Here is a 26,627-nt window from a genome sequence, read left to right as displayed (position 1 = left end):
TGGGTTCTCAGGTCTCACTGGTTAGAGTTCTCAGCCAAAATAACGGACCTGCTTCAGGTTGCGAGCATGGTTGCGAAGGACCTCCTGTGCTGGTCCCACAGGGAGAACTTGATGGCAGGAGAGCCATTTTGGCAGCTAGGCCGGAGGCGACTGTGGTTAACAGGTTAAGAAGACATGGTACCCAGACTTTCTGGACGTGACCATCTGTTCTCCACTGCACCTTCCCAGAAAGCAGATTGCTCTCACAATTGGGAGCCTGATCCTTCACCCGGGAGGGAACACACTCAACTTGCACGCGTGGCTACTATAAGGTTAAGGTACATGGATTGGAATCTCCCTGAAGACATTATGGAGGTGTTGCTTTCGGCCAGAAGACTGGAAACCTTTTGCTGCTGGCGCAGAGTTGAAGGCATTGATCCTTTTCTGTGCAAGACATCAAAGGCTCTGTTGTTCCTTTTGCATCTTACCAGACAAGGTTGACGGGTTACGACAGTCCAGGAATATTTGGCAGTGCTCTCCATCTTCAAGCACACACCCGAAAAGCTATCCCTCTGGACAAGTAAAGCAGGCAGCTTGATTCCTTTTGGCAAGAGAATAATTTCTGCAGCTGATCAAGGCATCCAGTTCAACTCTGCACCCTTGCCAGACATGACTGTGAGCTGTAATTCAAAATCGGTCCCCTCCTGGAATTTCTCCCTTACTACATGAAACTAGAAGCTGCTCAGGGAGGGCAAATCCACCTCCGACCATGCTATTGCAATGGCAGGTGACATCGCTGACAGAATTCTGCCAGATGAGCAACATCGCTGTTCTATGACGCAAGACTGGATGAAGGCCACAAATTACAGGCCTGATGTGCAGACGAAAGTCATCAATATGCCTTTTGACGGGGGGGGGGGGCGAGATGTTCAGCAAAAAGGTAGATGATACTCTTCAAACTTCAAAACGGATACATATACAATCCGGTCCCTGGGCACACTTCAGCTACAATGGACGTTTGTCCTTTTGCTCAAAACAGTGCTTCTCCAGGTCTGGCAAAGACTACCGCTCCTTGGCGTTCAGTGGGGCGATGTGTGCCTCAAGTGGGCAGTACAAGGATTGATTGCAGGTTTACAGAGGCACCTAAAGGCATTGTGGCTCCTCTCCAGCATAAAGGCCAGTCCAGCAAGGACTCTTCAGTCTTGCACAATGCCCGCCTTCCATTTCAGCACCCCAATGGGAGGGTGCAGGTCTTCATGCCTACCTCAATGAAGACTAATATCTACAGACAAAGGGGTGTTTTAGTTGTTAGACCAGGGTTTGAAATATGCTTGCTCCTTTCTACTGGGTCTATAGAGCCACTACCATGCTCCCAGTGGAATCGGGGAGTGTACTCAAAATATTTTCTGGTGAGCAAATGGTCAGGCTGCTGGAGACCCAACCTCGACCTATACGTTTCTCTATTCCCATTTGTTTCAGATGGTCACGCTGCAAAAGATACTCTGCCAGTTGGCCAAAGGGAATTTTCTGTTAACTCTCGACATGGAAGATGCATATTTCCACATCCCTATATACCATCGTCATTGCAAATTCCTGCGCTTTGTGGTGGCATGCCGCCACTTTCAATTCAAGGTCCTCCCCTTTGGCCTAATGTCTGCTCAAAGTGTGTTTACAAAATGCCTTGCCCCGGCCACTGCTCACCTCACAAAATCAGGTGTACATGTCTGACGTCATCTGGATGACATGTTGATTGGAGTACCAACTCTCTAACTAGGCTTGCAACATACAACGACAAAATATAATTGGGCTTTTCTCTGATGGAGCAATCATCCATGAAAGTCACCACAACTACTGTTTCTAGGGGAACACCTAGACACCATGTCTTCCATGCCACTCCTTACGCCGACATGGTCAAGTCTATACTCTTGAAGGTTCAAGAATTGGCTCAGCAACAGGTTTCATCACTCAAAGTACTCAAATCCCTCTTGGGCATGATGTCTTTGTGCATTCCAAAATTGCAGGCTCCACATTCTCTCCTTTGCAGGAATTCCTGAATGCCCGCTCGGATCAAGTTTCTGGACACAGGGACAACAAACTATATCTCACTAGTCCTTTTCGCAGAGTGCTGCTTTGGTGGAGCGATGCCACCAATCTCACTAGCCAAGTGTCTTTCATGGTCCCAAACCATGAAAGCCCATGCCGCAACAGTCATAGAATTTGACCATATTGTCATGCCTCAGGACTGAAGGGATGCCCTTGCTATGTCACAGGCACTAGCTACCACTTCCTGGTATGTCACAAAATGGAAGGGATTCACAATTTGGTGCTCAGATCACAGGGTGAATCCTCTGGACTTCCAATCACAACAAATCCTACCATACTTTTAGCCATGGCTACCAGTGACCTTGCCCACTCTCCCATTAACGTTCATCTGGATAACATTTCCAGCTTCACGTGCACATCCGTGTCACCTTGATTATGGTCACATAAGCTGGTGAACAAATTTGTTAAGGGACTTTTTCAGACATTTCCCATACCTCCCCAAACCCCTGTATGCAAACCTGCCCCTTCTTGGGAGCTCAATGTCCTTCTACCCATATTGACGGGGGTCCCATTAGAGCCTATGCATAAGGTCAACATCAAATTTGTCTTATGGAAAATGGTGTTCTTAGTGGCAATCACATCAGCCAGGAGTAGGCGAGATTCAGGTGCTCTCCTCATGCCCACCTTACCTCATTTTCTACAAGGATAAGGTTCTCATTTGGACCAGTCCTACATTCATGCCCAAAGTGCCATTCTTTTTTCATCTCAACGATCCATTGGTCCTGACAGTTTTCCTTAGCTCCCCTACTGCGCCCACTGAGCGCTTTCTTCACTTCTTTTATGTCAAGAGAGCACTGAAGTATTACATTGATCGGACCAAATCCTTTTGAAAGTCCTTGCAGCTGTTGGTTGCATTTGGGCCTGCTGCTAATTGGAATGCCCTCTTTAAGGCTTCCATTTCCAGATGGCTTTTTGCTTGTATCTCGTTCTGCCATCAACTTGCTAACAGGCTGCTTCCGGGTCAGCCCTGAGCATACTCTGAGAGCAGTCTCGTCCACCGCCGTTCTTCTGGCATGAGTGCCGCTGGCTGACATCTGCAATCTATGCACACCGTCACCAAGTTTTACTGCATTAAAAGCAATTCTGCTGAGGAATCTGGGGTTGGACGAGTGATCTTTGTAGTCTGTTCACCTAAGGTGAGCCATCTTCCTCCTCCCAGTTTTATGTTGATACGTTCCCCTCTGTGGTACTGCTTTGCAATCTATTCTAACAGCATGTGAATGACAGATCCAATTCTGGAGAAGGGATTAGTTACTTACCTATAACTCCTGTTCTCCAGCTTTGGTATCGTTCATAAATGAAAATGCAACCCACCCGCCTTGCCTGCTTGTGGCTCATCTTTGCACCATTATATGTGATTTCCGAATCTGAAGATAGCCTCTTGGGGCGGGCAGAGCTAAGCAAGGCATGTACTGCCTATTGGCTAGAGGATAAATGGCCAAAACAATACTGAGAGAACACCAAGTGAACGCAGTTTCTGGTTTTCTATGAAACCGCTTAATATTACTGAGGATTCCCAGCCGGCGATGGGAAATATTCTAACAGCACGTGAACCTTAAAAAGATACCAACGCTGGAAAACAGGAGTTACAGTTAAGTAACTCATTCCTTCAGGGGAAGGACAAAGGTCTCCTGCCCACTAACATGGATCATTAGATCTTTGTGGATCTTGGGCATGATGTAGGAATGAGGCATCAGTGCCATTGAGGAACATTTGTTTTTGTCTTCCATTGCATTGATTCAATGTATGTGTTTTTGTGAAGTTCAACTCATTGAATTCTATTTTTTAAATTTCTTTACTTTTTTTAATGTTCGATGGTGAGTTGGGGTCAGGCAATACTGCGTGAAGGGAAGGAGTTTGGGGTTCTTTCCCCGGGAATTCGGTTGTGAAAAAAATATATATAATAATTTGAGTTGAACTTCGATGAAAAAACATGGGTCTCTTTGGATCACCCTCATTTGGAATGACACTGGTGGCTACTTAATATACTTGCACCATATTCTCCCTTAATTGCATATAGGGTGACATTGAGGGTTTGCTGGTATCACACTGGTAAATCTGGCGGGATATCAGCAAACGGAATTAGCATTCCCGCCGCCTTATAGCCCAGTATTACTGGGATATTACAGGCGGCTGGAATGCCGGTAATTCCCCATTTCATAGAGTCCGATAGAACCACAATTTGGGGGGGAGGGGAAAATTACCTGAATTACCGCTGCTGGTATTACTGGTGCTGGTAATTCTGACAGATTTTTGCAGGTGGGATCCTGATTTACCTCCAGCTATTGGCTGGAGGTGAATCTGTGACCCCCACCGGCAAACTTGTAGTTCCCTGGTGCACGAAAAGTGCTGTGGCGGTATTACCGCCACTTTTACTGGCATTTTTCCTGCACTGGGAAACTTGGAATGACCCCAATAATACAGGCAGTGCATCAACTGTCATTCCCAGGCTACTGTTCCCTTATTACATTACAAGATGTTTCTATGTTATAGGGTTACTCCTTATTTGAAAAGTATCTTTCTGGTGTCATTTGTTTGCCTCAAAGTTTATTCTGGTTATTGCAGTTCTCTAAGACTTCAAGGTAGTGCATTATTTTTGATTCGCCAGTAGATGCAGATGAAGATTTTTCCTGATTTTATTTTTTGTTTTTGTTTTATTTTTTTATTGTCGGGCACCTCAGTTGTATATGGTGCTCTATTGCTTACTAGCGATACTTGCTCCATATAAATCCTGCAAATATAATTCCTATACATTCATGTTTCTTAAACTAATATGATGATGGCAAGCATTTGGATCTCCACCTTTTTTAATCTTGTTCAGTTATTATTTCCATTAGGTTTCTGTTTGAAATTCTGTTTAGCCAATGTGAATTACGATAATTAACTGTCAGATGATTTGCATCTCATAAAGGGTTAATGAATTACCCAATTTGTTTATAGCTATGTTTGTGTGTATGTATTGTCTGCATTCATGTAAATGGAAGGAAAGCTACTTCTGTATATAGAAATGTTTGAAATTAAAAAATTAGATTTTGTTTTAAAATGTGTTCAAAGTATAATTTACATATCGGTTTGCCAAATGCAGGTTACTCTGTGGAAAAAAAAACTTGTTTGCAAGGGTTAAGTAGTAATGGTACGATGAGTGCATCTGTTTGGATTGTTAGGGAATGTAGAGGTTTATTCACTAACAATAGCTAGTGGAATATTGCAGCCATGTATACCAGCGTGTTTAATCTGGTCTATGGATGTCACCAGTCCGTTTAATTTGATGTACACAGACCACACCCTTGGCATGGTATTTACATTAACATTGTGGGAACATTTGACTGTCTCTGCTGGTTGGCTGGCCAGCCATGGAAATGCGGAGAGTGCTTTGCGCCAAAACATCCACCTTGTTGCAATCTATATTCATGATTTGGACGTTAGCCCTTAAATGTGGCGGTAATGGTATTACTGCTGCATTTACGGACTGGCCCGATCATGAGTCTGGCGTTTTTACCCCAAGCTCTGCGCTGGGGGTAAATAAGCCACAAAGAAAATCCCATTCTCGGCACAATTACCGCTGGTGGTATTACTGCATGGTAATTGCCGCAAACATTCCTTACAGACTTAGTCAGCGCCCCAACCTGTGATCCGGTGGTAATACCGCTGGACCAGTGGGCACTAACTCTAATATAGTTGGGTGGTATTACAGCCCAACTATCGCCCAACTCGTTATGAGGCCCTATGGGTGAAGGAAATGGCGAGAGGAACCTGATAGATTGATATCTGTGAGCTGAAACGCCACAGTTGTCAAGTGGAAATTCAGTTTGTATGTTGTATGGCTAGGTGGCAAGTCTCCCTAGTGAATGCCTTTCTTATCAGCCAGTCCAAAAAATTATTAGTTCAAACACATCACTTGCTGCTTTTTCAACAACTGGGCTCCTCCTGTTCCGTTACCTTGAACTTCATGGTTCAGAGTACCTGAAGATAAGATCCTTCAGATCCTCTTTGTATTCAATTTCAAGGGCTTACAACTCCATTACACTTTATTATTGCGCTTTCACATCTCTGGCGATTAATGAAACACAGGTAAACACACAATATGGTGAAACGCAGTAATACATTTCTACCCTGCCCTGCAGACCTGCGTAAGCACAACACATGTGTAGGCAAATGGGTGGATTTTAAGCAAATTTGATCACATGGACTTCCAATACTACCTTAAAGTCAACTTTTGGATGTGCTTCTCTTTTTTTGCAAAAGTCTTTCCATACTATTGGAGACCAAAGTGAGATAGGTTTATACTGCAGCGACAGCTGGAACTCACTTTATCACCACATAGCACTGGCAGCGTGCGGACTAGTTCTCGCGCTTCTAGTTCTTCAGGCTGCAATGCCATTGAAGGGCGTCTGCACCATACACAAGGCTATCTGGAGTAAAAGCATGAGATACTTATTGATGTTGGCCGCCATTCGACACCAGTTAGCCCCACTCACTGAAAGCACCTACACAATCTGCCAGCTGAACATTAAGCAGCATACCACAGATAGTACATGGTCTCAGACTGTAAAATTATCAATTCATCCTTTAGCACAGCAAAACCACCTGCTTTTCACACAACTTGTGCAATCCAATCTTTTCAAACAAGCCTTTGACTGATGCATTGTCCCTACATTGTATGCCTGATCCCCTTTCATAAATGACAAAGCCTCCCCCCATGCAGAATCCTGCCTACATATACCTCGACCACAGGTAAGGTATGGGGATCTTTCACCCACAGCACATCTGTTATTTCACCCTGGGGCAGTTACTAAACCAATACGATATATGATGTGGCATTTATAACGCATCTGTACACAAGTGTAATTGTCTCAAAGACTTATAAAGTGGCAGAAGGCATTATGCTGTGTACTATATATAAATTAAATGTCAGTGAACCCGCAAGATGAGCTTAGAGCTGCTTATGATTAGGTTTGTTGCAGCGCGACATGTCCAAAATGGAGACCCCTGCACACAACCCTAGATGTCTATGGGTGAGACACAAATCTGTTACTGAGGCCTCTTCAGATGACATCCACTTCAGAGATTGCCTTGGCGCCCTCAAGGCATTGATGTCTTTACAGTCATTGAAATTACATCCTAGTGAAACTGAATTTGTCCTGGTTTCTACTTCCTCCTCTTATGCACAGTTGTCTGTAAAAGTGTTGGACTTTACTCTTGTTTCTAATGTCAACTTTGTCACATTTCTTACTTGTCACAATCTTGTTGTCAGTTACCCCTTCTTAGGAAAATCAAACCTTTTATTCCTCCGTTAGACTTTCACACTGCTAACCAGGCCTTAGAGTTTTATCGCTTGGATGTCGAAAATGCCATAATGGGCCCTGCTTCTTTCACCTTGATCCCTTTGAAGACAGTTTTGCATTTTTGAAGCACATTAGATTTCCTGTGCATCAAAGTTGAAACACCATTACTCCTATTTTAACTTTGATTCATCAGTTTCCAGTTCACCTTTAGTCACTTTTCAAGATCTGCTGCATCACCTATAAGGCTGTCGTGGTGGGCCAACCCACCTATGGGGCAGCTAAACTGAGCATCCGAGAGCACAAGGAGTACTGACATTTGGAGTCTTCTTATAACCCACCCCCAATAGGTACATGTACATCTCGGCATGGGGTTTCTCGGTGGCCGCTCCTGGTATTTGGAATGCACTGCCCAGGCTAAGCATTTACTACCCACCCTTATTGACACAAGGATGGCCTTCACATTTGTTTAAACCTGCTCTTCTCTAACCTTTTCTTTTTGTCTTGTACTTTACTTCTCATACTAAGTTTTTAATTATTGCTGTTTTATTTCTGTTTAAATTGTGCTATGTTTTTGTTTTGATCATTATTGTTCACGGTTGTGAAGCCCCAAGCTGCCTCTAGGTTAGGGTTGCACTGTGTGCATTTTAGAATATTGGGTCATGTGAGCCAGTGACCCAGGTTCTCATTAATTGTGAAATCACCTCTGTAATAGGCTGACAAAATGTAACGATTAGTGCTACAAGTGTAAATATTTGCTCTCCATCCATGCCGTACTGTACACTTTTTAACTTTTTACATAAACGGTCCTGAAGAAATATTTATCTCTCCTGAGCTCTGCCGGACTATTCTTTCTTGTAAGGTAAATACACTGACATATACATCTTTATAGTAAGTGTTTCTGCCTTTCTCCACTGGTTATTTAATTGGGTGAATGTGGGGGGGGGGGGGTTCGTTTTTGTCTGTCAGGATGTCCAATAAAGTAAAATGTCCACCATCCTGTGTCAAAACCCATTTCTGTACCTTGCACTCTAGATTAAGAAAATACTGGTTGCCTTCTTGATCCAGAAGGAGGCTTCTCTGATTCTGGATGCCAACTCAAATGTTCAATTCTTGACAAGAAAACACGAGTGGATCTTTAACTTAAAAGTTCTTGATGTTGGATACTCTTCCAAACCTATACAAACCACAACGGGATTAGCAGGGAATTGCCTTCCCTCCTCTTCTTTCTCTGTTTCACAAACACACAGTTCCCAAGCATCATGGGGGAGTCTCTTCCCCTGCTCTTGCTTCAGTTCACAAATGTAACATGAAGTCTGGTTGACTATTCTGCCAGACTTGACTGTAACTCTTAGTGTTCCAGAAAATGTCCTTTCTTTTGGAAATGGGTGATTGGCACTTTATCTTCAGTTCTCACACCTCTCTTGTCTGGGACCCAGTCCCTTTTGGGATGCCTCGGGATCTCCCCGACTTGTTGCGTAGTAGCTTCTCTTGTGTGTGAGTCCCAGACCCCTCTATGCTGTCTCTGGACTTCGCTGACTTGATGCAACCTCAGCCCCTTGGTTGCATGCTCCTTTGAATTGATATGGGTCCCAGACCCTTGTGTGCTGCTCTTGGGGGGCTTCGCCATCTAAATGTGGGTCTCGGACCCCTCTCAGCTTTACTGCATGTCATACCCAGGCCTGGTTCACTTACGTTCCAAGGTCGGTTTCTCATATGTCAGTTTCTAAGATTTCCCCAAGTACTCGTACGAGGTCGAAGGGGTTCTTCAGCCATCCTCAACTGCCTCCTTTGTTCTCCGTCATCTCTACCACCTGCTACGGTAACCCAGACACCTTTTTGTGGCATTACCGGCTTGCTCAGGTGGCTTCGTGGAACTGCTTCTTCCTGCTGCGCTCTTCTGCGCGCCCATGTCTCCTCACAGCGTTTCCAGTTCTGGTCCCTCTCGGTGTGCGCTTCTTGGTCCGACTGCAGGATCCGACTCTCGGTTGCTCCTGGACCTTCGATTCTCCAACCTGGACAACTGAGAATACAGTGTGTGTTCGGCGAGGCTCTGTCAGCCTTTCCTGTTCTCCGCAGCAAGCCTCCAACCGACTCTCGGTTCCTACAGGGAGGATCTGACCAAGTACACAATCCTCCTTCCCTTTTTGTGTTTAGGTCTGCCTCTATTTGGCTGTACCGCGTAGTTTGGTTCCGCAGTGGGCTTTTTCCTCCTTGCCTGATCTTCTTTGTGTCAGTAGGTAAAGGCACTGCTTCTAGGCAACCCTCACTCCTCCTTGTCCCAGTATGGTCTGTGTGGATGGGGTATTCTACCCTGCATAAAAATGCATCGACATGTGGGGAACCAGAGAGGACTGAGTCGGCTGAGATGAAAGAGTGGACAGAGATGGAGGGGAGGGGGTGCATATCATGTTCTCACCAGATAGTCGTCACTAGTCCCATAGAGGGTTCCCCCTCCCATGAGATTCACCTGCTGAGTACCAACCCCCAGGGGGACATTCGGGTAGCGTTATCACCTCCATGGCCTCATGGACAGGGGCTCCCCCCATGGGAGGAGTGACAATATCCTGGAATTTGTCACAGGTAGGTATACAAATCTATTTAATGTGCAATGCAACCATGGACCAAATGTCTCAAACCCGTGATCCATGTCCCCCCCGTTCGCATGTGTATTTCAACATTCAATGGTAATACAGGAAGTTCTGCTTTTCTCTGCAAAAATGCATGAATGCAATAGCTTCAAATTGTCTTGACAGTTTGTAGAATAGAAACGAGTTTTGACTACAAGAGTCAAAAGTCAGGACTGTCAAACATGTTTCAGCTCTCCTTAGGTACTGAGCTTTCACCAGGAGGAACACATTCATTGCTGAATATTGGTCATGTAAAATCATGTTCCAGGCACGTATTCGTGGAAAACATACCATTATGTTAATGTCAGAGTGGCAGTAACTCCCCACTTTACGAGGAAAAGAGGCAAATGGGTACCGCCTCTATCTTGCAATAGCCACAAAATTGGATTTGTTCTTGAATGTCCTAGGGCACTTTGCTTCCCTTCTGAAGAAGGTGCCATGATGTTTTTTGCCCTTGCTTTTTTCTTTACAGGCAAATCGCCAACGAGCCCGAAGCATACAGTACCTGAAGGAAATATTCACCAAAGTGAACTGTATAATAACCCCAGGTAGGATTATTTTTTATGTATTCTAGGTTTCAACCCTATTGGGGTTCTGGGTATGTTCTGTCTGCTCCTCTTGTACCTAAAATTGTGCTCTTTTGAACAGTATAATGTTGCTCGTTTTAGCACACTGTTCATATGCCTGAATTATTAATCCCTCACAAGCCTTTATAGTTTGTAATCCTCCACTCCTCTCCAAGCACTGTGTCTCATTGAAACCTGATCGATAGATCGCTGTGCCTTTTCCATCACAAAGATGTGTCCTCCTCCTCTGTCCCCTTCCCACACTTGATACATCTGCAAGGAATGTGAAAGTGGCATCATAATTCTTCAGACTCTTGGAACATCGCCCACTAAGAAAGACCTGTGTAGTACATTAGCACTCACAGGACTGGCACCAGCCAATCGGGTGGCCACAAATGTAGTCTTTGTGACGATCAAAGCTCATGTTCTTTTTCGGCCAGCAGCCTCGCCTGAAGTCTATTCTTTTCTGCTTGGTCACCTGCCCCACTGGCCTTTAACTTTCCACTCCAGATACCAGTAACCCTGCGACCCTTGGCCACCTTTGTTGCCCCCCTCTCCCATTTACCTTTAATTGCTGCAGCAGTCCACACCCTCTGCCTTTTTTCTGTCCGCTACCCTGGAAATAGTCAAGGGGCTCACCGGCCAACATCCTTTTACTATTTTCCAATCCGTAATCTTTGTACTTTTTTAAAGCAAATTTCTATTGCGTGGTTCGCAGAAAACTGTTTTGCCTTAAAGTATAAAAAAATCATTAGCACCCTACATTATTTCCCAAGCAGCAAATGGAATTAATGGTGGCACGGGCGGGTGGCTTTACTTGCCGCTAATGACCCTTGGCCTTTGCTGAAGGACTATCACCTTAGGGTAGTGGGACATAACCATCCTCCAAAGCCCCCAGCATCGCCATTAATGGTACAATGTTGCCTTTATGATTATTCCCTTTAGCATTCCAAACTTTTTAGAGGTACCTTCTGGATAGGCCACATCTGGTTGTTCTTGTCTATCATGACTTCATCCTGTGCTAGTGCTATACCTTCCACATTTGCCACATGCTTTCCTATGTCCTGGAAGCCTGTTATCTCACCAATACCAATACCCCACCTCGAAACAACACTGCACTCTCATTTCGACTCCGACCCATCTGTCTGCCTCTCCTCATATACCACTGCTCTTGCCATTGACATTGTTTTCCGCTCAACCTCTTGCTCCAGTTCCTAAACCGTTTCTTGCCAAATGGTTCTTCTCTAGTTCATCTGTTCCAAGTCGGAGATGCTAAATACTCTTGGTCTTTCTCTTGCTCCACCCAAGGGAAACCCCTTTACCTCCTCAACCACTGCATTGCTAAGAAATAAATTGTATCTGCCAAATGTACCTATTATTCCTCGAGAGTCCTTAAAGCCCTCAGATCTACTCGGGAGATCTTATGAATCACAATCAAAATCTTTTCTCTCCAGTGTAGTCGCATAGCTGCCTTTAAAGCGATAACTCAATATTTCTCTAGCAAGTTTGGGGACTTTCCCCTCTTCCTTTCCTGCCTCGTAGGTTTAACCCAGTTCACATTTCAAGCTCTCCCTTGCTCGTGACCTTTAATCAGACTGCCTGTAAGCATGTGTTCTCCCTTTGATTGCCAGCTCTCTAGCTTCAGGTGGGTCCCCTGAGCTTTCAGATATGCTGTCATCCACCCCGTTGTTCCTCATCCCTGCCCTAAACTTATTTCCTGATTGGTAACCTTTATTTTCCAGCTAAATTGCTTGAGTGAGCAGTCACCTTGCCGCTTCAGTCCTGCAAATCTCGTGACCACCTCTGTCACCACCAAGCCGGTTTCCTTCCTGATGGTGGTATGCTGTTGGTCCTCATTTATGTCCAAGGCAACACTGTCCTGCTTGCTGGCAACAGTAGGTTATGTACCTTGATCCGCTGGGCCTCCCTCGCCCCAGTGACCTTTGGCACCAGGGCCCATCCCATCCTTCTATCACATCTACAAATCACTGGATTAGGTAGTTGCCCAAGCCTGAATCTTTTCCTTTTCCTGAAACAGAATCCAACAGATATTTCATATTGAATCCTTGATAACTTTCCTGCAGAGTGAATCAAGGTTTTGTTTTGTTGCACCTTCTTTCAAATGAATACCTAAGCCTCGTTGCCTTTTGCATTGAGTCTTCTGGTTTTACCTTCTTTTATTACTCGAACTGCACATCAGTGTGAAAAATAACCCCACTTGCACTTGCTCCATGTTCTACAAAGGCACAGAAGCTAATTTATATCTGTTTAAACTCAATGTCAGCAAGGCTGAAAACCCAATCTTCAATTGTTGAACTGACCTCTTGGTGATTCTTCTTTAGTCTCTACTGGCTTGTAATTCTTCCCAAGCCATTCTCCATGATTAAAGGCCTTGACAACAACCTTTCTCCATCTGCCAGAGTCTACCGCTCAGCTATGACCACTCTTCCAAATGGGATTCCTCAAATGTCTCCACAACTTCCCCTTCCTTGACCGTTATTAAGGCATTTGTCGCATATAGGTTGAATTATGGAAATATCCATCACCAGGTTCTTAATTTAAAAATTGCAGGGAGAGCAGAACGTGGCTACCACCAGGCTATCTCCCCTGCCGTCGATGCCATCCACTGACTTCCGTTGATGCATGTAAAGATCAAGTCATTTCACATCGTTCATCAGGCCCCACCCCCGTCCGTTCACCCCCTTTCCAGTTAGCAAATTCAAAATGTTCCCTAAAGTGACGCCTGTGCACCTCTTCACCCCCATTACTAATCCTATCTCACAAACGAGGCAAGATTTTACAGACTTGCCCTCTCTGTTCAAACTGCCCATCTCTCAGTCTCTCCCTCTGCCCCTCAGAAACATTCAGGTTTCTCCGCCCTCTGTACGAGGGCCTTGCAGACTTGGCTATACCTTGCCCCTCTGTCTTTTCCCAGCACCTTGAGGACACCCTGATGCCATTTGGCAAGGTTTTCAGCTGAACCATATATTGTTGCTCAGGGGTCAAACTGAATCCTGCCAGATCAAGCTTGAATCCTGGTAGGAACATATTTTTGTCCTCACTGTGGCTGTAGTGTAAATCCTGGTTCTGATCAGTGGATCATTTTACTGCTCTTGCAGTCAATGCAATTTGATACCTGACCCTTATCTGTGGGTTTTCCAAAATCGTCTGCGATTTGGAGGCGATGATAGGTAAACTATGACTTTCCATTTCAATCTCCTGTGCACTGAACTGAGAGTTTTACTCTTAACCGTAGATCGTACTGCCTGGATGCTAGGTGTGTTTATCCTTTCTAAGTTTTAGACATTCATGAAACTTGCTTTTTAGATGCGTTTTGGTGTAAGAGGATCTAAAACAATCCAGTGTAGTGTTTCCCACTAATTTGCACAGTAGGGGAGTAAACATCTTGAATGCAGATTAGTAGATTCTTAGGTGAATGTAGTACCCTCTTCCAAGTACACTCGACAGCAGTTGTGAAATATGGTTGATAAACTGGATGGTTTTAGGGAACAGCAACCAAGGGACTACAGTGCCTGTTTCTGTGGTGAAGTATATTGAGCAAAGTAAAATACAATATTGTATTACATCTTCAGGGATGCAGACATATTCTTGAAAATGTTAACTCATGGCCGACGGATATCTTCTCATAGAACAGAGAATGCCCTCCTTTGAAAAGGATAACTATACTGTGTTTCTCCTGCACAGGTACTCCGTGCACAGCTCCACTCATACATGACTCTGATCTCCGGCATGGACACAGTGATGTTTCAACTATGACACAAAGTATGAGGTAAGAATGGCAATGTTGGGTGCTGACACGATATTTCAGGTAGTATAAATGAAAACCAAGTAAGAGGTGTTATTGATGGACTGTGCTGTTGGAAGAAGGATGCCTTTCTAAAAATAAAGAGAAATATTACTCTCATTTTATTAAATCATATACTGCCATGTTCCTCTGTTTTTTGGTAGATCATACATTTTATTAATGTGAGGGTTAAATGCCATTTAGGGTGCCTTTAACATTTGTATTGGAAATTTAAATAAATTGAATATTATTTATCAATGGCGATGCTAGTGGCCATGAACCAGATTTTATTTAAAGATACAACACACATGTAAAAAGACGCACAGCACACACACAAATATACTTCTGTACAATTAAGCGATCTATCAATTAATCTATCCTAATGTTGCTATTCTTTCCTGAAAGCATATTGTAACTTCCGTTTTCAACTCCCAGCCTTTCAAACATGAGACCATATTAGGTGATCCGAGACCCCCTGGGTAGGGCCAGCACTAAACAAAAATTCTAATAAAATAAATGAAAATATTTGTTTACAAAAAGGTTCACCATTTTAAAAAAAGGGCTTTAAATATGAAGAAAGTATAATTTATTCAGAATGAAAATCCAGCCAAGATATCCATGGTGTGATGAAGAAGCAACAAGCATAGTAATACATAACGCTGCACAATCTGAACTTTATGCTACAGACACACACCCACAACAAAATTACGTTACAACTGACTTATTCTTCCTTCACAACATCTCTTAGCCCTGGTTCTTCTAATTGTTTTTTCAACTGTTCCTTATATTGATATCCACATTGGTGGGAGTGAAACACATATCTGAATATAAATGATGATCTAGCCTTCCTGAAACTACTGCACCATCACTGAGAGGCATGGTCAGAGCGGGGAAGGCACTTGTGGACACATCCCTGGTTGTCTAAACACCTGAGAGCCCCTCGCTTGTACTGACATTTTATTACGAATGCCTACATGGAAGCCTGGGATTCAGTAAGTAAATTCCATGGATGTATATCTTTCCCCATGACCCGTTAGACTGATCACACATGAGAGAGAATTTACCTCCGGGATGAGATACCCAGGCTTTGCCAAGTGAGATAATAAGGGCTATTGTAAAACTAGTAATCCTTTTATGAACAGTTCGATCAAATCGTTTGGGAAAGGTGGATCACAGATTGAACAAGACTGATAGATTTAGGTACCTACAGATTCGCTATTGGGTCCCCCAGTCCCCTGCCTGAAAACCTAGTGTCAAGACCCTCCATTAACAAGGGAAAATATTTTCCAGCTACCTGCCCATACAGAGTGCATTATCTCTAAATCTTACATGATATTGAATAGCAAGGGAATCCCTGCCGAGCGTTCATATTGTAAGGGATGGAAAAAGGACATGGTTAGAGTTGTAAAAATTGAAGAATGGGATAGGTTTTATGAAAACATGAAGAGCTCACATTTGACCAAGACACAAGCAAACATATTAGCAAGATGGTATCTCGCACCTGACAGGCTCCATGTAGCCAAGAAAGATTCTTCTGACTTATGTTGGAGATACGATGGGCATAAAACTACCATACTCCATATCCTTTGCTTTCCGGTTATACAATCATTTTGGCTGCAAGTACGGACTAGATTTAAAAAGATACTGGGAGTGGAGATCGTGGACCTGCTCTTTCATATTCTATTTTTTTTAACCCTTTATTTTTGAGAAAACAAAATAAACAGACATCGTACTGACAACATAGGTATGGTATACATAATGAACTTCATTACAGGACCTTTCTCACTTTTGTATTTCGTACATCGATACATTGGCACCGTTTAACATCCTCCCAACTCTGCCCTTGATTCCCTCCCTTCTATATACCTTGTTGAGCATTCCCATCTGGCTGTGCAGTTTGTAATAGGTACAACCGTAGTGGATTCAAGATGTCTTTGGCTCTACAAATATGGATTATCATGACTGTAGGTTTCTTTGTTCTCATTGGTATAAACCAATGGGGGCTATCATCCTTCCCGCCGTGCTAGAGGCACCACAGATGACTTCATCGGGCCCCCAGGCGCCGCTGCAGCCAGCTCCTCCGGCTCCACAGCCAACTCCACAACCTCTGCCGCCTCTTCAGCCTCCGTGTCATGATCTCTGCTTCCAAAAGGTCAGGGTTTTCCCAACTCCCTTGGAAGCAGATCCATAACCCAGGTTCCGAGTGCCAACCAGTCCCAATTGGGACCTTTTGGACCCAGTCCTGGCGCCAGTGGCACCAGGCTCATAAATATGCCCAGTCCCAGCGCTGGAAGCGCCGGGCTCATAATGCTTGAGTGGACTTGCCTGCAGCAGACCATGCTGCTTACTTGCCTGCCAGTTGAGCCTCTGATCCTCTTCTGTTTGGAACTACTTTTCCTGTTGGGTGGGGCAGGAGCCACTCCCTAGATTCAGAACACTGGAACTCTTCTGGAAAGCAGGAACTCTTTTCTTACCTAGGCGTGGCTGTGGAAGGAGAGACCTAAGCACTACAGGAGGCTATTTAAACCACACCCGATGGATGAATCTTGCTTTGCGTTATTCTGCATCCTCTGCAGCAGAACGCTCATCGTGTCTTCTGCATCTGATCCTGGGCCTAAGGAAAAAGGCTTGCCATCCTGAATCCAGTCTTCAGCAACACCTATAAAGACCAGAAAGAACTGGTTAGCATTACGGTCTTCAGTGACAGCTCTTCACTTACCTGGTCCATCGGCTGTCACCAACGCCTCGCGCTGCATTCCGGCATCTGAAAGACAAAGGCTTACCTACTCTTCGTGCGCTCCGGAGGTCTTCACACTGCATTCCGGCATCTGAAAGACAAAAGCTTACCAACTCTTCGCACGTTCCGGAGGCCTTCGGCGCTGCATCCCGCATCTGAAAGACAAAACAAGGTGCGTTTAAAGACATTGGGGAACTTTAATACTCACGTGCCATTACTCCTTTCCACATCTAACCCAGTGGGTATTCCGGCACCCTGCAGCCGCTCCGAACTTGTACCTGCAAAATAAAAAGACAGTTGGAGCGCATCGTGAAGCAAGCAACAAGCGCTTACTTACGTGCTTCCAGGCGCTTCTATTCATCACACGGGCTCCATCTTCAACTCACTTCAGCCCGTCATCCGCCATCGCCGGAACCCTGCAAAACAAGAAACATAATTACTAAAGACTTTAAAGACATTAGAATTACTCGAAACTTACCGTTCGTGCAGTAAACGACGGACAGCAGTCCTCTGAAGTCAAGAGGCCTGCTCCCCTTATCCAGTGAAGAAACTGGTTACAGCACCCTGCCCCGAGGCAGATGGAGAGCACGGCGTTCACTTACCTAAGGTGAGAGCGTTAACCTTTGGGGTTCTACAGGAGAAGAGAAAGGGAAGAAGAGAGAGACATTCAATAACCCAGTTCCTTAATCCCATATTTTCTATTTGCAGACATCTTACCCTTCGAGTCAGACATACAGTGCACAGAGGTCCAGCCCAAAGAGCCAGCCGTGTGTTACACATCACCTTTGAAGATACGTTATACGCCCAGTCAAGACCGGCGCCTCTACGGGAATCAGGTGAGCGTTACACTCCGGCTGCGATCTCTGTACCCCAGCCTCCGGCTCATCTACCCCTCCTCCTCCTCCAAGATCCTCCGGACCCACAGGACACGTAGATAGATCCGGACACGCCATCCTCAGCTAGGGCCTTCCACGAACGTCTTGCTGGCCTTGCGGAGTACCTGGGCTTCCTTCAGCCCGAGGTCGAACAACCGACAGAGGGGGTTCTGGCTGAAGTTCTCACAGGACGCTCCTCTGCCAACACGGGGATTCCACTGCAAACCGATGTAGTCTCCCTGGCCAAGAAGGGTTGGCTCAAGCCCCACTCAGTCCAACCTGTCACCCGACACCTGGATGCCAAGTACAGGCAGATGGAGGGGGATACACTCTTGCTCTCAACCAATCCTCAGCCACACTCTTCGGTGATCGCTGCAGCATCACCTTACTCCAAGCCTCAGTCGTCCTCAGCCTCCTCCTCTGCGGCACTGATAGGCAAGGAGGAGATGATCTTGGAGGCTTACGGCAAGATGATCTACTCCAACGGCTCCTTGCACATGCGTTAAGCCAATGCAGATGCCATGCTGGCTGCCGCCAACCAACGGTTATGGCGGGAAATTGCAGACTTCCTCCTCGAACTACCTTCCCAATGCTAATCTCACTTTAAGACCTGGCTAGCGGAGGCCAAGCTCGTGGCGCACAACCTCATGAAATCCACAGTAGCGGATATCGCTACCTCGGGCCGTGCCATCTGCATTGCCACGGACATGAGGCGCATGGCCTGGCTCCGGGCGAGGAAATTCAACCCGGACGTCCAGGAGCGCATCCTAGATCTGCCGTTTGAGGGGCGGGGCCTCTTCCACTCCTCTACGGACGAAGAGCTAGACAAGAACAGCTCACAAACAGCAAAGCCCTTGTCCATTCTTACAAAGACCACGCCCAAATCATACACCCAATCTCAGCAGTGCTCAGAGAAGGGTCGTACATATGGAGGGTTCTGCGGCTTCCAGGAACACAGATCCAGGCAGCCGGACCGCTTGCCGTCCCAGAGCCGGCACAAACAAAAAAAGGGAGGGGGGAGCAAGGGCTTTTTCCAGTCCCCCTCCTCAGCCTACGAGGGAAAAAAGGTATGACACGCCCCTTCGGGTCCACATGTCTTCAGTGGTGGGCTTGCTCTCCATGCACAATTCTGGCATCAGAATTTCGCAGACCCCTGGATCCTTTCTGTAGTATACATGGGGTACCGCCTACCTATCCCAGCCTCTCCTCCCTCCTCCCCTCCACTCCCACAGGTTGGGACAGCAACTCTTTTGGCGAAGATCCGGTCTCTCGTAGAGAGCCAGGCAGTGGAGGAAGTTCCAGCCTCCCAGGGAGGCTTTGGCTTCTACTCCAGGATTTTCACTATTCAGAAATACCACCAGGCAGGCCAGAGAGTTGTGCTGGACCTTTCCACCCTCAACCTCTCCTTACCCCTGCAAAGATTCAAGATGGTTACGGCAGCTTTTATAGCGGAGACATTGGACAAGGGAGACTGGATGTGCTCCCTGGACCTGAAGGACATGTACTTACACGTCCCAATTTGGCAGCCCTTCCGTTTGGCCTCAACTCGGCCCCTAGGGTCTTTACCAGGCTCATGAACGCTGTAGCGGCCCTCCTCAGTGCGCAGGGCCTCCACATCTACCCATACCTTAGACTCTGGCATTCCTGGGACTCATTTGGGACACGTGCTCTGAGAGCGTTTTCCCGTCGGAAGACAAGATCTCGGCCATCAAGAGGGCCACCGCCCACTTCCTCAGCAGAGAAGTGACCTCGGCATGGTGGTACCAACATCTCCTGGGTCTACTAGCGGTGGTTCTGTTAGCCGTGCCGCACACGAGTCTAAGGATTCCTCCAGCTCTCCACCCGGACCTAACTTGGTGGACCATGGACTGCAACCTACGGACGGTCAAGCCCTTTCGGCCGCCCCCTCCGCAGGCCACCATCACCAGAGACTCCACGCTCGAGGGCTGGGGAGCCACCCTAGACGATCTCTCGGTCCACAGCACCTGGACTAGACAGGAGCAGGAATACCACATCAATTGGGTTAGAGCTGAACGCCATCTGGCTAGCGCTCAGAGCATTCCTCCCACTCCTCAGGGGCAAGGTTGTCCTCATCCAGACAGACAACTCGACCAGCATGTACTACGTCAACAAGCAGGGAGGCATCAGATCACCGCCTCTGTGCAGACCCCTCATGTGGGAATGGGCCTTGGAAAGCGAAATTTACCTCTTGGCAGTCAACCTCCCTCTGGTTTCCCCTCCTCACTCCCCACTCTGGGGTTTCTTCCTTCTCTCCTCTCTGGGTTTTCCTTCTCACTCTCCCTCCTCATGTTCTTTCTTCGGTCTTCTCAATCTGTATTTTCTTCCATCTCTTCCCTCTTTGAGGCGTTCCTCTTTCTCACTCTACCCCCACCCCCTCTTGGAATTCATCTTTCTCTCTACATACCAGGGCTTTCTTTCATCTTGTTCCCTGTTCTGGGGTTTGTCTCTTTCTTGCTCCCCACTCTTGGGCTAAGAGCAGGGAGAGGCTGAAAGAACCTCTGAGCAGGGAGAGGCTGAAAGAACCTCTGAGCAGGGAGAGGCTGAAAGAACCTCTGAGCAGGGAGCGACTGAAAGAACCTCTGAGCAGGGAGCGACTGAAAGAACCTCTGAGCAGGGAGCGACTGAAAGAACCTCTGAGCAGGGAGCGACTGAAAGAACCTCTGAGCAGGGAGCGACTGAAAGAACCTCTGAGCAGGGAGCGACTGAAAGAACCTCTGAGCAGGGAGCGACTGAAAGAACCTCTGAGCAGGGAGCGACTGAAAGAACCTCTGAGCAGGGAGCGACTGAAAGAACCTCTGAGCAGGGAGCGACTGAAAGAACCTCTGAGCAGGGAGCGACTGAAAGAACCTCTGAGCAGGGAGCGACTGAAAGAACCTCTGAGCAGGGAGCGACTGAAAGAACCTCTGAGCAGGGAGCGACTGAAAGAACCTCTGAGCAGGGAGCGACTGAAAGAACCTCTGAGCAGGGAGCGACTGAAAGAACCTCTGAGCAGGGAGCGACTGAAAGAACCTCTGAGCAGGGAGCGACTGAAAGAACCTCTGAGCAGGGAGCGACTGAAAGAACCTCTGAGCAGGGAGCGACTGAAAGAACCTCTGAGCAGGGAGCGACTGAAAGAACCTCTGAGCAGGGAGCGACTGAAAGAACCTCTGAGCAGGGAGCGACTGAAAGAACCTCTGAGCAGGGAGCGACTGAAAGAACCTCTGAGCAGGGAGCGACTGAAAGAACCTCCGAGCAGGGAGCGACTGAAAGAACCTCAGAGTGGAAAGGTTCTGCTAGGAAAAGAGGGTGCCTTGAGCTGAGACGAATGAACTGATGGAACTGAGAACTCATCACAACTTGCGCTCTTACACAGTGCCAAGTTGAAAGGTAGGACTGCCATCTCAGTAGTAGACAGCCAACATTGCAGATTGTTTTTTTTGTGTGATATTGGTTGCATATACTCAACCTCATACATGCAAAAAGAGTACAATATTCACATCTCAACATTAAAATCAATCAAAATGGCAAAAGAAAACACTCAAATCATACACAAAAATTGTAGAAAAGAAAATATACAAGACATTAAGCAAACAGAAACCTCCTTATACAAGGCATACATTTGTTTTCAAAAATTGATTAGCAGAGTTTGCTAATTAAAAATGTCTTGATTAGCAAACTATAGAAAATAGAGTGAAAGACAGTTACCCCTCTCTTAATTCAAATTTTGTTAAAGGATTAGTGCACCAGTTATCACCCGAATACTTCAAAACATTTGGTAGACCGGTGCATTTAGAACAGACTCCATACAATTCAGAAAAAGAGCATATTTTAGACTAATATGAACAAAATGAACAAAATTACATGCGTGTCCACAATTAGCCCTATAAGTAACGATTTCAGGAAAATGGTCCTCAAATTGGCTTATCATCAAAACTCCTGATTTTAATCCAGAACCACCCAGATTTGCGTTTAAAAGACAAAAAAACTTAAAAGAACGGTTGGTGCACACTTACCCAGTGAATGACCAAAGGACCACTAAACCAAACACCCTATGGGGGCTCCCTCCTGTAGAGGGCCACTAGAAGTGTGGAAAATGCTCAGTATGTCCACTTATAAAAAACATCAAAAACGTGGATGTGCAAGGGGAAGATTGGAAACTAAAAGAATTCACCAGCTGTAACACCCAGTGGGCAATATGTGGGATTAAGTGCCCATGTAACCTCCTACATATTGGGAAAATCCAACATCCGATTCGCCAAAGAATATTTGAGCATAGATCCTGCATAAAAAAACAAAGTAGAAAATAAACCTCTGGTGGCTGACTATATACGAAAAGTACACAAGCCCACAGATATATTTTGGTTTGTGGTCTAAACAATACATCCCCCAACCAGAGGTGGAGACCGCGATATAGCACTTAAGAGATGTGAACAAAAATTGATTTTTAACCTCAACAGTGAAAAATTGACTGAATTCTTCTGTCGAATGGGGTTTCTTTATGTAGCAAAGACACTAACAAAAGCATTCTGAGACGCAGTCCTAAAGCAGACTCCGCACGTAAAATATATAAGAAACTCCAGAACAATCTAAATGCCAAGTGAAGAGACTGTAAAGTGTATGCCCTTGCATCACTTATACCATAATACGGATGCATCCACCTAATACCACTTAAATTTGACATGCATGACACCTATAACATAGGGATGTTAAGGTATGCTGGACATCTACGTTCTAAGCTGTTGTCTCACAGCGCATTGTATTGTGCGTTCCCATAATTTTAAGAGCAACACTTCCTCTTGAAATAAATGATGAATAAACTTATATGTGAGTCTACATGTAAGTTGAGAATTAAACAATTAGGCAAACACTCCATTATAAATCTAAATGGACGATGCTTTAGTCTTAGACCTATACAATATGGCGACCATCAAATGCTGTTGCAACTACAATGTAGGAGAGCAGCCTAAACGTGAAAAAAATCACATGGCTTATGTCACATAACTATGTGACCTATTTAACTAAGCTCCTCTAAAGACATGGCCATACGAAGCAGACGTTTAGGAGCTTTACGGTCTAACGAACTTGATGCCACGACCTCTAAAAGAAGTAAGTTCCATTTCGAGTGGGGTAAAATGATCAAATAATGCATGAATAGATGTCGGAGAGGGCAAAGACGACATTAGAAGTAATAATACCCCTATGCCCCGCAGAATCCATTACTTGCTAATCTAGAAGAGGATTTATAACGGAACAACCAATAAACAGCGCGGCACACCAGTAGCCAGCGAAAAGTGGCCGACAGGCGTTTCTTCAAAAAATGGACTTCAATAAATGAAACAAAGTACCGTAATGAAGTACATAAACAGAGATATTGACATGTATATCTGTATGTTATAACGATCACACATCATTGTCTATTGGTCGATGAGCAATATGCGGAGGTTATTCTCAAATGTAACATATTTAAGCAATGTCACTGACTTAGGAAATGTGCCCATGCAAATAACGCTGAGACCCATTCGTCTGATCTCTTGGTGCAGACGGACCGCTTGCAACCAGCAATCCTGCAAATTGATGAACAACAATTCAATGTGTAGGAGTAATATACGAAGGCACAACGTTATTACAAAATAACGATAAAAGACCAGTCCATCTCCCAAACAGGTCAGTATGGTTAATGACAAATAGATATTGGCAACTATAATCAGTATGAACGAGGCAACTGAGAGATGCAGGCATAACTAGAAGCCTCCACCTTGGTAAAATGAATGCTATATCCCCTAAAACAGGCAATCTGCTCTGATTCAACATGCTTTCAAACTAAAAGGTTAGTGCCCAGGACAATTAGTGAAATGACATGACTCTACCAATTTTTTTTAAATAATAAAAAAACAATATTTTCTGTCACTAATGTTTTTGAATAGTTTTTATATGCTCTTTTATTTTAGAGGGTGCTTAATATCTTCCCAAAAGAAGGGGTCTGTGATTTATACACAACATCAGAAAATAAGTGTTTTTGTCCTGAAGATGGCTATAATTACGTAAAGCACTGGAGATAGTGCCTCATTAACTGTACAACAGCCGAAACATATGTCGACCATCTCACAGGCTACAAAGAACTCGGTTTCACTGACAGACTACAATCTCCTATCTCTGTAGTTATAAACAGTGTGCCTGTGGATCAACAGAATTGTATGCAATGAACTGAAAAAGTGATGAATGTCTATGCAACTGTTGGTAAAGATCTGCAATTTTTAAAATAAGAAAATCACTTAGGCAGACATATTACATGATCACGTACTAACCCCACCTTTTAGATTAGACTAATGTAAACTATCTCTGGTTTACTGTTTTATTGTCTAAACATTTGTAATTGAATAAGTCCATAATGTTTTTTAAAATCATTTTTCCATGCAACTGATTTTTAAATAAAATATGCTCTTTTTCTGAATGGTACGGAGTCTGTTCTAATTACACCGGTCTACTAAATGTTTTCTGGTGATGGCACACTAATCCTTTAACAAAAGTTGAATTAAGAGTGTAGTAACCGTCTTTCACTCTTTTTTTCTACATGTCTCCTCCTCTACGAAAGACAGTCCCTCGATAACAAAAAAAAAGGGTTTACCCATTTAATTTTCACTTGATTAGCAAACCTACATATTTGATTATCAATTTTGTACTCATATTTTTAATGACACCAGAAGTTATTTGTACACAAGACCTAAAATGAGCAACAATACAGCATGGGTGTGTACTGCTGAAGTGAGACATTAGTCCGATGAGTGTCTGTAAAATGTAAAGGTTAGCTGCATGAATGGACACAAATAAATAAATAGATATGATTAAAAGACTCTGAAAACAGGTTTTCAGTGCCGGTCTCTGTGCAGCTGTTCGTCAGTGTTGCACAGGACAGCGTCTGTATATATTATGGTCCACATGCTTGACGCATCATTTGCTCTGCAAGGAGAAGTTAAAATGTTTCATAAATCAAAAAGTTTTCAATGTTAAAAGGAAAGTCATAGCCTGAGACTAAGTATGTAGTATGGTGTTGCAGCAGGCAAGGTAATTGTCAACTTCAGGTGGACAAGTTGGCCCTTGCTGGTCATTGAGGATTTTTTTTTTAAACAACTGTATTTAACATACACTGTGTGAGTACTCATTGCATTGACAGGATATTAAACATAGGGCTCCATGCAACCTGCAACAAAACCTCATCGTGCAACATCATTTGCGTGGCAGTGGGTAGCCCTTATACATTTATGTTTCACCCCTGAACCTTGCCCCTCCGAGCCCCGTCAGCCCATCCACAAAACAATTATCCCTAGGGTTAGGTATGGTTCCTCTGCCGAGTTGGGCCACATTACATCATGGAGCCAATCTGACCATGTGGGGGGATTTTTCCATGTCCATCGTTTTGGAATAGCCCTCTTTGCCAATACCAAACATACGTTCAGTAGCCTACGGTTTGTTGCATCCATTTCCTCTGTATAACCAGGATACATTGCATATGTGTAAGGTGCAACATTCGCCCCAGTATCGCATCTAAAGTATCCTTGACCTTCCCCCAGTAGTTCTCTAGTCTGCGGCAATCCCAAATCATATGTATCAGGTTGGCATCTGTGCTTTTGCATCATGGGCATCCCTCTGTGCCGAGGGGGCTGAACTTGGAGACTCTCACAGGGTTGTCATACAGTCCATTTACAATCTTGAAGTGTATAAGTCGATATCTTGTGTTCATAGACACTCCCCTTATCAATTGGCATTTACGTTCCCATAGCTCTTCCGGTATCGCTACCCCAGGTCAGTTTCCCACTGTGTTCTACTATCCGGGCCTTTACATGATAGAATTGTCTGTGCCAGCTTACACAAGGCCGAGATGGTAGACTTCCCCCTGGCGTGAGTATGTATCTCAAACAAACATGAGTCTGGTTCGGATGGGAACCCAGTCCAGTGTGCTGCTATTGCTGATTTTATACTTCGATATTGGAGCTTTTGCAGGGGGAGTCCCCTATAGGTGGACACATGGTCTCCCAGTCTACAAACCTGCCTCAAGCTATAAATCCCCAACCGTTTGCATTCCTGCTCTTTTCCACTCTTTCAAGAAGTTTCTCTGTGGTGGGCTTCACCCCTGTCAATCCCCATAACGGTATGTTTCGGTCATAAGGCATCTGTGTATTTGTTTTAATATACCACCTATTCCAAGCCTTACATGTCGATTCCACTGGTTCTAATGTCTGTGCCCTTTGGTACTTGTTGCCTGCCAACAGCAGGATCATTGGGGCCGATTGTACCTGCAGCTTTTCCAGTCGGGAATGAGGTAGCTCCGGGCACTCCCTAACCCAGCATGATGCGTAATGTGCCTGAGCCGCTAGGAAATGCAACTTGAAATCTGGAGCACCCAGGTCCCCGCATCCCTCCCATCCCGACCGGAGGGACCAACCTTTCCCATTTCATACGTACAGTCCCCTACAGTCACTTCGACCTCACCCACGATGCATGGGATATGTGTACTCCCCCTCTCGCTTCACTGCATTGCCTAATAATTTGCCTGGCCTATCTGCCTCTCCATAGCGTCTGTCCATCACAGGTCTGTCCAAGTATTTCAATTCCCCATCAGCTGCATCCCTGAACCCATCTAGGCTTGCTTTCA

General features: G+C 45.1%; 1 protein-coding gene across 1 annotated transcript in view; it reads left to right on the top strand.

Moving 5' to 3' along the window:
- The window catches only part of LOC138525759 (uncharacterized), an 815,930-nt gene that overhangs the window by 724,929 nt on the left and 64,374 nt on the right, over positions 1–26,627 (top strand). The window contains exons 17-18 of the mRNA XM_069635930.1: positions 10,467–10,542; positions 14,266–14,350. Of these exons, the coding sequence (XP_069492031.1) occupies positions 10,467–10,542; positions 14,266–14,350 (161 nt within the window). The remainder of the gene's footprint in view (positions 1–10,466; positions 10,543–14,265; positions 14,351–26,627) is intronic.

Source organism: Ambystoma mexicanum, chromosome 7p (genome assembly GCF_040938575.1).
Source record: "Ambystoma mexicanum isolate Mex_15411 chromosome 7p, UKY_AmexF1_1, whole genome shotgun sequence".
NCBI lineage: Eukaryota > Metazoa > Chordata > Amphibia > Caudata > Ambystomatidae > Ambystoma > Ambystoma mexicanum.
The sequence above is the reverse complement of the archived record's forward strand: the minus strand, read 5'-3'. Positions and strand labels throughout refer to the sequence as shown.